Here is a 15,093-nt window from a genome sequence, read left to right as displayed (position 1 = left end):
TCAGCCTGTGAGATCGGCGATACACAATACTATTGTGCTTATTTAATCATCTATGTACTAAATTTCTTATTCGTTTTCTAAGGGTAGTCTTGTTATTGGACATGTGACTTAGTTGTGCGTGTACTGTACAGAGCGCTGACAATAGTTCTGCCGGAGAGGTTCCAGTTTACTTTCAGTTTCATTCTCTGCTACCCACTATCTTGAGTGAGTGATAAATGTGCATACATGAATGTAAATTAATTTATCTTTCTTTACCCGTCATATTGTGATAATGTTACCACTGTATGTCCGATCGTTGACATCAGTTCATGCTGTAGTTCAGTTCATAAAGAATGTGGAGAAGCGATGGACGAGTAATTTTATTGAATCGTAATTCCAATTAACGCATATAGATGTTACTGAGGTAAATGTTTGTTTACTATATACAGACGGATTCTGATATATCGTATTTGTTTATTTCAGCCTAAACCACATTTTACTACCTTTGTTATCCTAATGACTGTGCAACGCTGGATAGAATAATGCTTACATCTCCTTAGTTATTCAAAAAGCAGTGAAAGTTGCACTTAAAAAACATTCCCGTTATAATCAGTTAATCTATCTACACTGTATGATGAATAAATCTCTTACCCATTTTCACTGCACACGTCTGCGGCGCGTTACGGCTCAGACACGGCCACTCTAGTCAATGCTTGAGTTTATACTGCGGCAAGCTTCTAAAGCATCCTAGAACCGACTCTCCATGCTGCATTGCTAAAGTTAGGCGTCGTTTCGTCTTGTTACCGTCGAAGGCATCAGAAACAGGCAATATCTCTGACTATCATCGATACACGATACTATAATCAGCACAACCCTACTACTGTGAACTGAAAAAAAAAAAACATATAATAAATAGTGTATTTAAATATGTGCATAATATTCAAGAACTGAATCTAAAAGAAATCAAGGGCAATAAATAAAAAACTAAATGAAAAAGAAAAGTTGTGTTTGCTTGAGCTAGTAGAAAATTGGCATGCACCGACAAAGTGCAAACCTCTCACACTAAGTTTTGTACTAATTACAGATGTAAATTCATGCTCATTTGCACAACAACTACTTAAAGCTGGTGCAAATGGCCTTGGGCCACTAGAAGCTTAGACTGAAGGGAAATGAGGAGCTTAGGCATTCTGCTAAATGTGATTTTGCATTCCACAGAAAAAAAATAAAAAATAATATATATATTCTTTTAAGATAATCAACTTTTTTATTTTAGTATGAAGTGTTTAAATATTTAAAATGTATATTTAAATTTCTTAATGCATTATGTGATAAGTTTGTATGGTCAACATTAAAGATGTAATGACTTTCTGCTCACAAAATCCAAACAAGTCAGACAGCAGCTAGTCCTTTGTGTATCTGTGCTAATGCTGTGTTTTATAACTGGCAGTGTCTCTGAGGGAGAGGGGTGGCAACAACTGCACAATAATCATTTCCCTGAGGCTTCGAAATTGTCGCACACTTGGCACACACAAACATGCACAAACCACATATGCACGCACACAAACACACACACACACACACACACGCACGTGACGTTCTGCTCAACTAAATTAGGTCTAAAGCCAAGCCCTGTGCACAGTGTTTGTTTTCTTTCTGGTGCTATCTTATTCCAGGATTACTAATCAAACAGGCCCTGGGCGATCGCAGGGCCAAACATCTGAGGAAGTGCTTGGCAGCCTTTCAACTCTCCATGCTGGAGCCAATGGATAAGAGACGCCATTATTCATGAAAACACTCCAGACTGTCTGAATCAACTTCCCAGTTTGTTTTTAATGTAAAAACAGCCACCCTTTCACCAAACAAACGCTTAGCAAATATGGCAGCTGATAAGTTGATCCTTTTCTGAATGTCAGCCCTTTAAACAGACAGAATCATTGAGTTCTTTTCACCTGCGCAGTTGCAGTTGACTCAAAAAATAGAGTCCTGACTTGTACGTCAACTGTTGCCATTATTGACTGCACATGCAGGTGAAATGTATTTATTTAAAATGTCACTGGCTCCCATCAGGCCAACATTCATTTGGACATTTGTTAAAAAAGGGAATTTTCTAGAGAAACCATTTCCATCTTCAGTCTCCACCTTTGTCCAGTGCAAATCTTTGCTTTTTTGGCTCTAGTTCAAGGTCCCTTTGATTCAAACAGGTCCCACGCTCCACGCGTGCCGAATCGACTCTGCCCCATCTCAGACTTCAAACCACACCTGAGCATCGGCTGTTGTAAGACATAGGAGAAGCCCATGAATTAAACTTTTGAGTTCATCTTTCTACACGTCCTGAGACAGCAGGCGCACCTTCCTCCCACTGAGCACCCGTTTTCTGAGCTCTGCTAAGGAGGGAAGCTTCATTTTGTCTTTGTTTTTACTGTAAACATTAAGGAAGATGCCAAACACCACCAGAAGACCACCCCAGATATACCTGTGAAAGAACCAGTGTATGTCATTCTCAACAAAATAGAAATCATTATTATAATCAACACTCAACATGACATTAAAACTGGCCCAATCAAATCCTGATGAATAAAATCAAGTTACATTATTTGCTCAGCTTGTTGCATTTGGAAATAAACCTCAATACATTATGAAAGCAGTTTCATGTTGTGTTTAAAGAGATTCTGGTTTACTTACTGAAAAGTGAAAGGTTTTGAAAAGAACAGAAATGACAACACAATAGTCATGGCTTTCCTTCCCGTAGTCACTGGAGAGAAAAAAACAAACAAACAAAAACAAAAAAAATAGTTAGGGCATTAATTCACTTTCTTTATTCACTAAATTTGAATGACCATCACAATGTGCTGCAATGGAAGGTTTGTGCCATCCCAAAAATACTTCCATATGAAAGGGCTTACCTGTGACAGCAACCAGTGCTCCAAACAGTTTTATCAGAGCCAGGACGAATGAAATGCCAAAATATCCCGTCAGTGAAAATAAGAATGCGTAACCGTATGTCGTCACTGGATGCTGAGTAAGCAAAACACAATTTTAAGGATAGAATACATTTAGGTATTAAAAATACAGTATTTTGTAGGCTCATTACATGTAAAACCTTTAGTTCCTGAGTCTTGTGCTTGTGTAAACATTATGATTAGATTTTAATCATAGTTTTGTGGTTATAGTTTTTATTTGGGTCAGTTAATATGAACCACAAGTAAATATGAAAATTTTGTTGCTGCTAGGGGTGTACCGATTAGAAAATTGGAAAGCCAATTACAACCATGAGTTTAATAACTTATGACCATCTGCATTTATATATCAACACTAGGGGTGCACAATATTAGCAAATAAATATTGCAATATTATAAAAAAAAATTTGAATACATTTCCCATTTAGAAAAAAATGGTTGTTGCAGAATGATTGGATAGGGGAATGCATCAGGATGGATAGACAGATCTTTCTACTTTTCCACATTCGCCATTTTCCCACTTTTTGAGCCATTTAATATAACAACAAAACACCTAGTAATTATTTTCATATTTACTGTGGTTATTATTAACTACAAATAAGAACTATAATACTACTTAATAATACCACAGTACTGTAAAAATCAAGCATTTTATTCAAATTATAAACCATTTTATAATTGTGATTTTTATTGTGATTATTGTTCAATAAAATATAAAGTAAGAAAAAGAAATGTAATAATGCTACTGCACTGTACAATATTATATAATTACATAATATAATATTAAAACATAATAAATATAATATAAATAATTTTATAATGCAAATTAGGGGTGGGCCATATGATAAAAACAATCTGATCTAATATATTTGTTCTATTATTTGTCATTTTTGTTCTTTTTTTTTTTTTAATGATGGGGGTATATGTCCCTGGACAATTAAATTAAATATATTGTCATGACTGAAGTAATAGTTTAAAATAAGTTTTAGATTAAGTTAAGATTAGACATTACTTTTAGATGTAAACAAACATGTCATCAGTTTATGTTCCAATGACTTCTGTTGATGTTAATACAATTTTATTGGTAATAGAATAAAATTTGTAGTATTTAATTAAAGTAATTGGTAACATTCAGATATCTGACATGAAAAATACAGATGCATTTAAAAACATAAATATAAAATTAAAAGTGCCATTAAGAAAGTCAGAAATGGCCCTGAAAATCAATTCCAGTAGGTAAATGTTGCCTCTTAATGGAACAATTATTGTCTGACCTTAAAAGACAGTGTGAACTATAGATAAATTGTTAAACCAGTCACAACACATTTTATTTATACACATTAGTCTTAAAGATACAGCATCAGGAACACCCTGGTAAATTTTAAAGAGTCAGAGGAAGGATAAAAAAAAAAAAAAAAAACTGCCATAAAGGTGTTTTGTTGTTGCTGTTCCAAATGAATGTGTACTTTACTGCAAAGTATATCTGTGTTAAAACCCACCTGAGAACAGAAGGCAACAGCTGGTCCTAGTCCTCCAACAGACAGCAGCCCCAACAAAATATACACAAAACCAATAGAATAGGAATATAAAACCTGCAATACATAGACAACAATGAATACTACTCCTGCACACAAGACAGACAAACCATATTATGATGGTTTTAATTCAAAATAATTGGTACCATCTCTGAATTGGTTCCATTATGAAGTTTCATGGCTTTTTCCTGCACATTTCCAATAGCAGCATCCGCACAGAGGGCCATAGATATGAGAATTACCCCTAGAAACAATACACAACATACATTTAAATTACTTTCAATTTTTAAAAATTGCAGACAGTACATTGTTCTTTGCAAGACAGCTCACTAGATTTGGGAGCAAACCATGTTTCTCATAGTCAACAGACTGACGAAGAAGCAATCCTGTACCTGTTACATTGAAGTTTGGGGCAATCTTGCTGTCTGCCAGTGTAAACCAGATCAGACCGAGACTCATGCACAGAGCAGCAGACACGTCTGCAACGTTGTAACGTTTCCCTAAAAACAAACAACATCAACAAGCTCGATCAAGAACCTCTGACATGGATTAACTCAAACACGTCACAAAAGCCGCATAAACATGCATCTGATCTTCTGCTAAGCTGAGGGCCTTATCGTTTGGGTCCTTTGAGTTCTGGCTGCAGGTTTGACACTGGCTGCAGGTTGGCTTTACGAAGCTCTTTGAACAAGTTCGATGAGGAACTGATGTCGAAGAGAGACAAGGAGTTTTTGTCATTTTCTGCTGGACTCTTCAACTCGAGGAGAACAAGTTTGAGGTTGGACGTGAAAATGCAAAGACAGAAAAAAAAAAAAAAAAAATGAAGTAAGAAAGGCCGAAGAGTGTTTTCAAACAGGTAGTAGCCGTGGGGATGGAGGTGATGCAGCAGGTTGCTGTGCATCACTTTGATTCCATCCAGCTTTGATGGGTTGGCATCTTGAGCGCATCCTCAACCAACGTCCCGCTGATCTTACGCACCAGCCTCAGGGGACGCAAGGTCCATGATGCCAGAAAAAAAAAAAAAAAAAGAGAGGGGAAAGCTTCTCAGCTGTTTTATTCTTTCTTGTTCAGGATATCAAAACACCAATCCAATCGTTGCATAAAAAAGTTGAAAAGCTCCACAACAACAGTGGCCAATGAAAGAAATGGCTTAAGAACAAGAAAATTACAAACCTGAAAAAAATACAGTGAGCTGACTTAATATTAAGGGATATTTTAACCACAAATTAGTCAACCTTATTGTGTTTATTGTGTTGAAAAACAAAAGCTGGTACTTTGAAAAATATACAGCTCTTGACTTTACATAGTGACCACAGCTATAAAACTCAAAAAGGACAAACATATACAATTAGTGCGCTATATTCCCCAATATATGTATTCTAAGTATTTTTTAGGATATATTCTAAATTGTTACAATTCTGTTGACTATAAGTAACGCTGCACCTATATTAGTGTTAGTAGAGTATTAGTAGACTGGTAAGGTTAGAATAAGTTGACACGTACAGTACTTGCAAAGTATAGTCCATCAAAATAAAGAATTAGCAAATATTAAGCAGACAGTTTATGAATACTCTAATGAGAGTTAGTTGACACATAGGTGCAATGTTACTTATAGTCAACAGAATGTTCAAGAGGACCTTCAAAATAAAGTGCTACTTTTAATGTCAAGCTTAGACTGAAATTTAAGTTATTCACTCATAATTTCTTCTCTGCTGCAGCTTTAAATTCTCCTGCTCAGTATTTCTCAAAAACAATTTTGCTCTTGGCATATTGTCGCAGAAGACTTGTAATAATAATTTAAACGTCATATTGACGTTATGTTTTTTTTTTTTTGTGGTTCTTTTTGGAGCTTAATCACCATGCACACTTTGAATTGTCACAAAAATTCTCAGTTTGTGTTCCACAGAAGAAAGTAACACCATATCTACAACATCTTGTTTATGCAGTGCAATATTAACAGTAATACCTATAGCAAAAACTATTATTTTAGTTTAAAATAACTACATTTTTTCTTGTGATGGCAACGCTGAAATTTCAGCAACCATTACTCCAATTTTTTGTGCCACACGATTCTTCATAAATCATTCAAGAAACATTTCTTATTATTAATATTAAAAACAGCTTTGCTGATGACAATATACATTAACAACATACATTTATTTATTGTCAGTTTGATTGTGAAGACACTGAAAGACTAACAATCTATCATTTGATTTCATGTACCTTGTATAAAAACTCCTCCAATCATGACAGGAATAAGTTTGCAGCACTTGAATATGACTTGTGTAGGGTAGTTCAAGTATCCTAAAGAAGTGTTGGATAGGCCCATGGTCCCAACTGTTAAAAATGCGATGATCATGTAGGTTTTGCATGGTATCCTGGGGAAAAATAATGAAGAAGCATTAAGAAAAGTTTTCTATTGTGTGAATACTAGCTTTGCATTAATATAAAATAATAGTTGGTAGAAATGTAATGTTCTGTAGTTGCAAATAAATAACAGTTTATCCCCAGAAATTTAATATAACATCCATTTAATAGAGGTATCAGTGTCAGCGATACTGCAGCTGGTTGAAAAAAAAAACACTTTAAGGAAAAAGAAAACCCACAGGGACAATACATTTTCTATTATAACTGAGCAGTGTTTCCCCTGCCATTATTTTAGGGGGCGGGTGGACTGATTTTTGGATGAATAAATCAAAAGTTGGTCTGTCACTTAATTTGACTCACGATATGGACTAGTGTCTGTGAAAACTGAAACTCAAAAAGACATTAAGATTCAATATGAATCCTGCATGTTCCGTTTGCCTCTCTGTATGTATGAATGGCAGAGACACATTTTTTTTTTTTATTACACACATACTGAAGCACACGTGACGCTCCTGGTAATTTTTGGCCTTTGTATTTCACATGAACAGATAAACTCAATCTCCAAAGCTGCTGTGAGTGTCAATTCTTGTCAATTTTTACGTTTCATTTGAGTAAAAACTAGCATCATATCATACTGTATACACACAGAAACTTCACGGCAACCTGTCAAAATAAAAGTACGGTTTAGCATGTAACAGAACAATATTAGTCTTGTATTACTTTTGTTTACTATTTAGATAATTTAAATAAAACAATATATATGATAAAATTATTATAAATTTTTTTTAACTGAATATAATTTTTCTTACATGTATTAATTTTAACAGTAAACCTCAGTTTGTTTGCCAAAAAAATAAAAAAATAAAATAAAATAAAAAATGTTTATGCTTTCATTTGATTATCAGAAAAAAAAAATTAATCACACAAGAGTTTCTGAAAAAAAGCAAAAGATTGCAGGGCCCTATTGTTAAAAATGTTGAAATAGAGAGTTTTGGACTTATTTTTTCACTGAAATAAATGTTTTTGTTATACACAAAGTAGGCTAAAGTACCGGGAAAAAAGCTTAGGGGAAACACTACTGATGGCTATTTTTTACTTGACAGCCCCAAAATTACCTCCTCCTTTTATCCTGAGTAAGCTGCAACTCCACTAAACCAAACACGGAGTAAAATCCAAACTGCACTAAAGTCAGATACCAGCCAAATGGCTTAAAGCCCTCCACTGAGAATATCAGCTCCTGAAAACACAGAGACTTAGTTAGCATTGCTTCAAAGGAAAACATGAGTTTAGCATCACCGCAGACATTAATATAAGATCACAAATTGAGCAATAGGTCAGATTGTCACCTGCAGGTAGCCGTAGATGAGGTAAAAGAGGAAGACACCAGCTACACAGATGAAGAACTGTGTAGGTGTGTTGAAGCTGGTCAGGTTAATGCCCAGCACTCTGAGCTCCTCCACCGACTTGATATGAGGTGACATGACCTCTGTGGATGAAGGCACAGATATGGAGATGTGCTTCCTCGAGCTGTAATTCCCAAGCCCAAATTTGCCACTCATGATGTCTGCAGGCTCCTGAAATTCAAAACAATTTATCCACAATGTGAACTTACATATTTTATCTACACCGTCTACTAAAGATCAATATACAGTCACTATATACATCACATGTCACATCTGTTTCGATGAAGAAACAAACTCATCAGTTGGATGGCCTGAGGGTGAGTATATTTTCATTTCTTGTTGAACTATTGCTTGTTGAAGCTGTGCTATAAATAAGCATATATATGCTTATTTCTATTTATTTCTGATTTCTGTTGTTGCTTACACAAACATTCAGATGAGGGAAAGATCCTCCAATGCAGCAGTTGTAGCATGACACAATGATTGTATCACATTTAATATACACTATGGTACTGAGTCATACATTCATACATAAATATATCATTGCACTCAAAGATACTTTAAGAATACTATGGCATTACACATATTTAAAATGTCACACCATGGTACTGGTATTTGTTCTTGTCTGTGCATTCACAGTATACTGATTTATGCGTTTATGAGAATTATGAGAAAAGATGACATAATCTTACCCGAATGACCCAGAGAAGATCAGAGTGACTGACCAGTTTAATCAGAATCACACTGATCAGAAGAGATCAGTATCTGACAGCTGAAACTGTATCACAGATCTCACATCTCACCTAGCTCACAGTCCGATAAACGACGCGTCTCAGCACCGACAAGCATGACGGACTCAATCTGTGACTTTAACGTGCAGAATGAGCGTGAGATCACACAAACTCACTCCCGCATATGGGATTTACAAGGGATAAAAAGTGTTAGCGGCTAAGCTAACACCTGCTGCTCTGCTGCACTTCCGGGTTTAAAGTCAGTTTTAAGCGCTCATCTCAAAGTGATACAGACATCTTTACATCGATACAATCGAACGGAACACAAAACAAACTCTTCATCCATAAAGACGCATGTACGATAATTCAATAGGTTTTTGTATTGTTCTGTCTCCCGGCAGCAGCCAACAGCTTCCGGTAAACTCTGACCCCATGACATACGTCACTGAACACACGTGTCAGTCTGAACAGCGCACAGAAACAATAATTACTACAAAAAAAAAAAAAAAAAAAACCGCACAGAAAAGTTTGAGATTGGATATAATAAATTATAATAGATACACTGCCGCTCAAAAAGTTGGGATCAGTAAGATTTTTTATGTTTTTTTTAAGATGCTCATCAAGGTTGCATGTATTTTAACAAAAATACAGAACAACAAATATTATTGTGACATATTATTTCAATTTAAAATAATTGTTTTCTATTTGAATATAATTTAAAATGTAATTTATTGCTGTGATACAAAGCTAAATTTTCAGCATCACTACTCCAGTCTTCAGTGTCACATGATCCTTCAGAAATCATTCTAATATGCTGATTTATTATCAATGTTGAAAACAGTTTTGCTGCTTAATATAATTTTTGGAACCTTGATACTTTTTTCCAGGTTTCTTTGATCAGTAAAAGGTTAAAAAGAACATCATTTATTTAAAATAGAAAGGTTTCTAACAATATAGACTGCTGTTCAAAAGTTTGGGGTCAGTAAATTTTGATTTGATTTTGATTGACTTTTTTATATAAAATAATAATAATAATAATAATAATAATAATAATACTATTTTTCACCAAAGATGTGTTCAATTAATAAAAAGTGATAGCATATATTTACATTGTTAAAAAAATATTTATATGTTGAATAATATATATATATATATTATATATATATATATTTGGCAGCACAACTGTTTCCAACATTGATAATTCTAATAATAAATCAGCATATTAGAACGATTTCTGAAGGATCATGTGACACTTAAGACTGGAGTAACAGCTGATGAAAATTCAGCTTTGCATCACAGGAACATAAACATAATGCATTTTAAGGTAATATCATTTGCTAGACTCTACATACTGTAGGGCAATTGGTTTGGAGAATGAATAGATGGATGGACATTCGCTAGATTCTAAAGCTAACATACAACCACAAACAGCATGTTACAAGGGGTTCTGAGTTATCTAGATTTATGACCTGGTAGTACATCAAAATGCTGGTGTACTATCTTTCCACACACCCAGGGGGACTCCTGCTTTTCTTAACGATTCTAGTAGATCTCTGAAATCAGGACAGTGAAAGATCACTTTTGTCAATAAAGCAGATGAACAAGTAGTAATTCCATACCTGCTTTATTTCTTGTGTTGGTTTCATTGATAATATAAATAGAGCTACACAACGTGCGGTCTGCTAAAGTTTTCCTGGCTGAACTGTATAACCTGTTTGTCCAGACTGACAGGCATTTGTTCGGTGTATTTACATACTTGTTTTGCATGTATGTGAGTGAATGCCATGCAAAAATAAAACAAAGTGATTTTGATCAGACCTTTAGATATCAACAAAAAGCTCAAGCAGCACACTACACACTCGTCCTCGTCCACAACACATGTGACCGGGCCGCAGCAACGGACGGTCCATCTCTGGCGAGGGGTTATGATCCTATCTACCCCTCCCCCCAGCTTGCCCAGCCTCTGTTCCGCCCATTCATTTCCTCTGCTTCCCCTATAGATGACAGAGGCCTTTCCATCCACCGTGAGAGGTTAATTCACTCACGGACGGCATTATTTCTTTCCAGCCCCTTCCACAATATAAAAATTCAGAGTGGACAGGCCCATCTCTCATCCGTCTGAGATTTGATTGGAATGCTATTGCCTCCTGTCCCGAGGAGCCCCTGCGCTGGCTTGGCTGCACTTTATGACACTAAATAGCCAGGCTACAATTTTTCCATCTATTCAAAAAATTCTCTTAATAACTCATTCTTCCGGACGAGAGCCCTCACTCTCCGCTCTCTGCTGAGGACAGGCTCGTCCCATTTACGTCCACAGGTCACCAGAACGGAGACCTGGAAATGTCCAGAATTCAACGGGTTAATTAATCTCCGAATTTACTGCCCTTTCTCTGCCGCCCATTTGCCGAATCATAGTCCCGTGGAGAGGCCTGTGCAATATTTACTGCCCGCTAATAGTATTCAGCAATGCACAGAACCGTCCACATGCATGCCACCCATCTAACTTTACAAGTGATCTCATTTATCAACAATGACGGATTTGTGTAATGACTTTTACTTTTTGCAGCCCTTCACACCAGATCCTTCTAAATAATAAAATGGCTATTTATTGATTATTCAGAAAGGTACATATTCCCATAATGGTCTCAGACCAGATCAAATAACCAGTAATAAATAAAACATTGCATGCGGAAGGAAATGCGGTGGCTTTTCAAAGACCGAAATCTGGATCCAATGAGGCCTGTAGCTCAGCAAATCAGTAGGATCTTCTGGGAAAGTTGAATGGTTGAGTGATTCTGTGCATGGATCTGATTAGAATTCAGATGACCTAACGACTGTTGAGCTCACGGATGAGTCTGCAACAAATGTGAAGAGTAGGACATGTAGGATTAAGGATAACACCAATGTTTTATAGGAATAGTTCACCTAAAAAGTCTAAGTCTGATAGAATAAGTCTGTTTCTAGTTTGAATTTGATGAAACAATCATGCAGTTGATATTTGCTGTATATATAGTATATATAGCTTCATTTAAATGCACAATATTTATGCAAATAAAGTTGTATACTTTGTGTGTGTGTGTATACACTGGCGTTCGGAAGTTTGGAATCAGCAAGATTTTTTATGTTTTTTAAAAAAGTTTCTTATGTTCATCAAAGCTCCATTTATTTGACCCAAAATACAAAATCAAAAAGAAATATGAAATATTGCAATTTAATTCTGAATTTTCATCAGCCATTACTCCAGTTTTTAGTGCCACATGATCCTTCAGAAATCATTCTAATATTCTGATTTATTACTTTTATTATCAATGTTGGAAACAGTTGTGCTGCTTAATATTTTGTAATACTTTTTTTAAGATTCTTTGATGAATTAAATGTTAAAAAGAACAGCATTTATTCGAAATATAAATCTTTTCTAACAATGTAAGTCTTTATTATCACTTTTTATCAATATAACTTGCTGAATAAAAGTATTATGCTACAACAGCAGTGTATATATATATATATATATATATATATATATATATATATATATATATATATATTTTTTTTTTTTTTTTTTTTTTTTTTTTAAGTCTCAGCTTTAATCTCCTTAATGCTAATAAAAGGTATGGAAACATCAAAATATTTTAAACATTAACAGCATGATTTTCTGTGAAAAAATAATAACAGACACCAAGTTCTATCACCAAGGAAAACAGTAATGGATACATATACGTTTCATTATTATTATATTTTAGTATAATTTCTTAGTATATTATTTAGGTTTTAAATTTTACAATACCTTGATAGCATTAGAGGACACTAAAGAATTATTGTTTGCAAAAAAAAAAAAAAAAGACCAAATTAAGTGTAGAATCTATATAGTTTGTTTCTCCACAATACAGCTACTAATAAAAGATTTGGAGCGTACGGTCAGAGCAGCGGCTCCTCTCCTCGTCTCTAACTCACTTTCCCACATGAAGAGTGAAATCACCTCATACATCTTTGGCCATTCTTACTGTGCCACCTTCAAAATTGAAAATACCAAAGGAGAAATTACACTGGCGCCCCTTTTATGAAATAATCCTCAAATTTATTTGTTATATAACGCTTTTCTTCTCAACAACTGGGGAGAAAGGTCCTTTGCAGAAGGAACCCTTTAATGTTGCCCAATCTCATATTAAATTGGAGGTTTCTTAATAAGCCATTTTGGCTGTGTTATCCAGGGCTAAAGGGCCGTCTCTGTTGTCCTCTTCCTGTGCTTGTCTGAATCCTGCTGCATGACTTGGGAAACAGATGGTATCGGCCCAATATTACTTCTCAAAGCGCTCATATCCTCTCTCATGTTGTTTTCTTTGATCTGCTAGGCTTCTGCTCTCACTTTTTTTTTTCTTTTTTGTGAGCCTGTCTCTCTCTGTCCTTCTCTCTTACTCTTAACTATTTGAGGTCAGCACTCACTCAAACAGGAAAGCTCAGCCGTGTTGATATAGCTCTTCTAAGATGGACTGTATTGACTTAATGTATATTTTATGTCTTTTTGATCAAAAGAGGAAAGGACAGCATATCCTAGACAACAATGGAATACTTTTTTCTGAGATGTCTAGATTGACATTTTCCTGGTGCAATACAGACTATTATGATTTTTTTTATTTCAGTTTAAAGGCACTCATACTGCAAAAAAATAATGTATTTTTTAAAATATAAATAAATAAAAATATACCTAATTATATTTTTAATTTAAAAGTGCTGGTCTGTATTAGATTTTTACTTTAATCTTATGGTAAAAAAAAAAAAAAAGAAAAAAAATTGCAGTACCTTCACTGCTGATAAGTCTCCATCAGTGCTTGGAAATATTGAGTATCTTAAACCACTAACCACTAACCTAGTCGCCAAACCACCAGTGAGTTTTCTGAAAGATGCTCTTTGTTGTTGTAGTCTCCTGGCACTATAAGGGACTCGTGGACATGGATTCATTCACCAGAACACAACGCAATAACATTCTCTCTGCATAGACACCTGTCATATGTCATACGAACCTCTAGAGCTCTGCTGATAAGCCCCTGTCCTTTCTTTAAGACTTTAAGATGGAACTTAACAAATACTCAACATCAAATTCTCCCCGTTCAGCTGCATCATAAAACACTAAATGAAATCCAGCTTTCAGCTTCTGCTGTTCTGTAGACTGTTTCTTGAGAACAACCAGGAGGGGGAAGCAGACTTCTGCTGAATGCTCAATGTTGGAAAAATAAAGAGCAATTAAAGATGAAATTTGAGATGATAGTAGCCAGGGGAATAATGTTCAGAGCAAAATTATTTTAATATTATTGAATAATATCACATGAAAACATTCCTTTTACCAATCACTAACACAGTGTGATTTAAATTGAAACGACCCCACAAAGACGTTAAAAGTTATGTATGATTATGTATACTTTATGTATACTTTACATAATTTGTGTGTATGTGTTACATTTGAATTCATAATGTATTCTATCTAATGACCTAAATGTGGAATAATCAGTGACCTTTTGCTAATTACAATTATAGGCTACTTATGATTTGTTTTTCTGACCATGCAAAGGTCATACTGCTAGGATTTTTGGAATGATTGTGGTGATTTGCGTTTTAGGCATTTTTAGTGCCTTACTAGGGCGTTTTGGGGAGTTGCTTACTGGTTTGAGCCCAAACAACTGTCTTTACATATGATTCATGCCACTTTTTCAAAGTATGTTTAGAGGAGTTTTGTTTTAATTTTTAATTCAAGTTGCCTACAAATCTAATAGAATGCAAACTGCACAGTTTGAGGTCTTATTAATATCTGTAGCACAGAGAGTATGTGATGACTTAAACCGGTAAGTTAGATACTTCAGAAATAGCCTGCCTAAGCAAACCCTTTCTAAATTTGTTGAAATGTGTGTGTGGGTTACTTACTCCTGTAAAAACACAATAGTATGTATCACAATGTTTTTACACATGCTTATTGTAAAATCAAAATATAATACACTTATCCACAGCCCAGGGATTATCCGCACAATGACACATTGTTAAACTGTTCAAAGTGGCAATGTAAGTTTGTTTAGTTTTGCCCCGGGCCATCTCTGTGTTCCCGGTGACTAGAACGCTCAGCTGTGTGACGTCA

At 35.0% G+C, this 15,093-nt stretch overlaps 1 protein-coding gene across 1 annotated transcript; it reads right to left on the bottom strand.

Moving 5' to 3' along the window:
- Nucleotides 1-1,789: 1,789 nt before the first annotated feature.
- slc35b3 (solute carrier family 35 member B3) lies at nucleotides 1,790-9,389 on the bottom strand. Its single transcript, XM_073831045.1, has 10 exons — nucleotides 8,934-9,389; nucleotides 8,185-8,412; nucleotides 7,954-8,075; nucleotides 6,695-6,849; nucleotides 4,864-4,971; nucleotides 4,618-4,715; nucleotides 4,436-4,528; nucleotides 2,883-2,994; nucleotides 2,662-2,731; nucleotides 1,790-2,452 (listed from the first exon to the last, which is right to left on the bottom strand). Exons 2-10 carry the CDS (start codon nucleotides 8,395-8,397, stop codon nucleotides 2,302-2,304), a joined length of 1,122 nt encoding a protein of 373 aa, XP_073687146.1. The 5' UTR covers nucleotides 8,398-8,412; nucleotides 8,934-9,389; the 3' UTR covers nucleotides 1,790-2,301.
- Between the last annotated feature and the right edge of the window lie 5,704 nt (nucleotides 9,390-15,093).

Source organism: Garra rufa, chromosome 24 (assembly GCF_049309525.1).
Source record: "Garra rufa chromosome 24, GarRuf1.0, whole genome shotgun sequence".
Taxonomy (NCBI): Eukaryota; Metazoa; Chordata; class Actinopteri; order Cypriniformes; family Cyprinidae; genus Garra; species Garra rufa.
This window is presented reverse-complemented; position numbering and strand designations above follow the sequence as displayed.

What these genes read in the sequence shown, in the direction of transcription:
- slc35b3 (XM_073831045.1), bottom strand. Translation starts at nt 8,397, where the DNA reads ATGAGTGGCAAATTTGGGCTTGGGAATTACAGCTCGAGGAAGCACATC. An exon ending in AGCACTGGTTGCTGTCACAG is followed by an intron (nt 2,732 to 2,882) that starts GTAAGCCCTTTC and finishes TTTTCTCTCCAG; the next exon opens with TGACTACGGGAAGGAAAGCC. An exon ending in TCAAAACCTTTCACTTTTCA is followed by an intron (nt 2,453 to 2,661) that starts GTAAGTAAACCA and finishes GTTCTTTCACAG; the next exon opens with GTATATCTGGGGTGGTCTTC.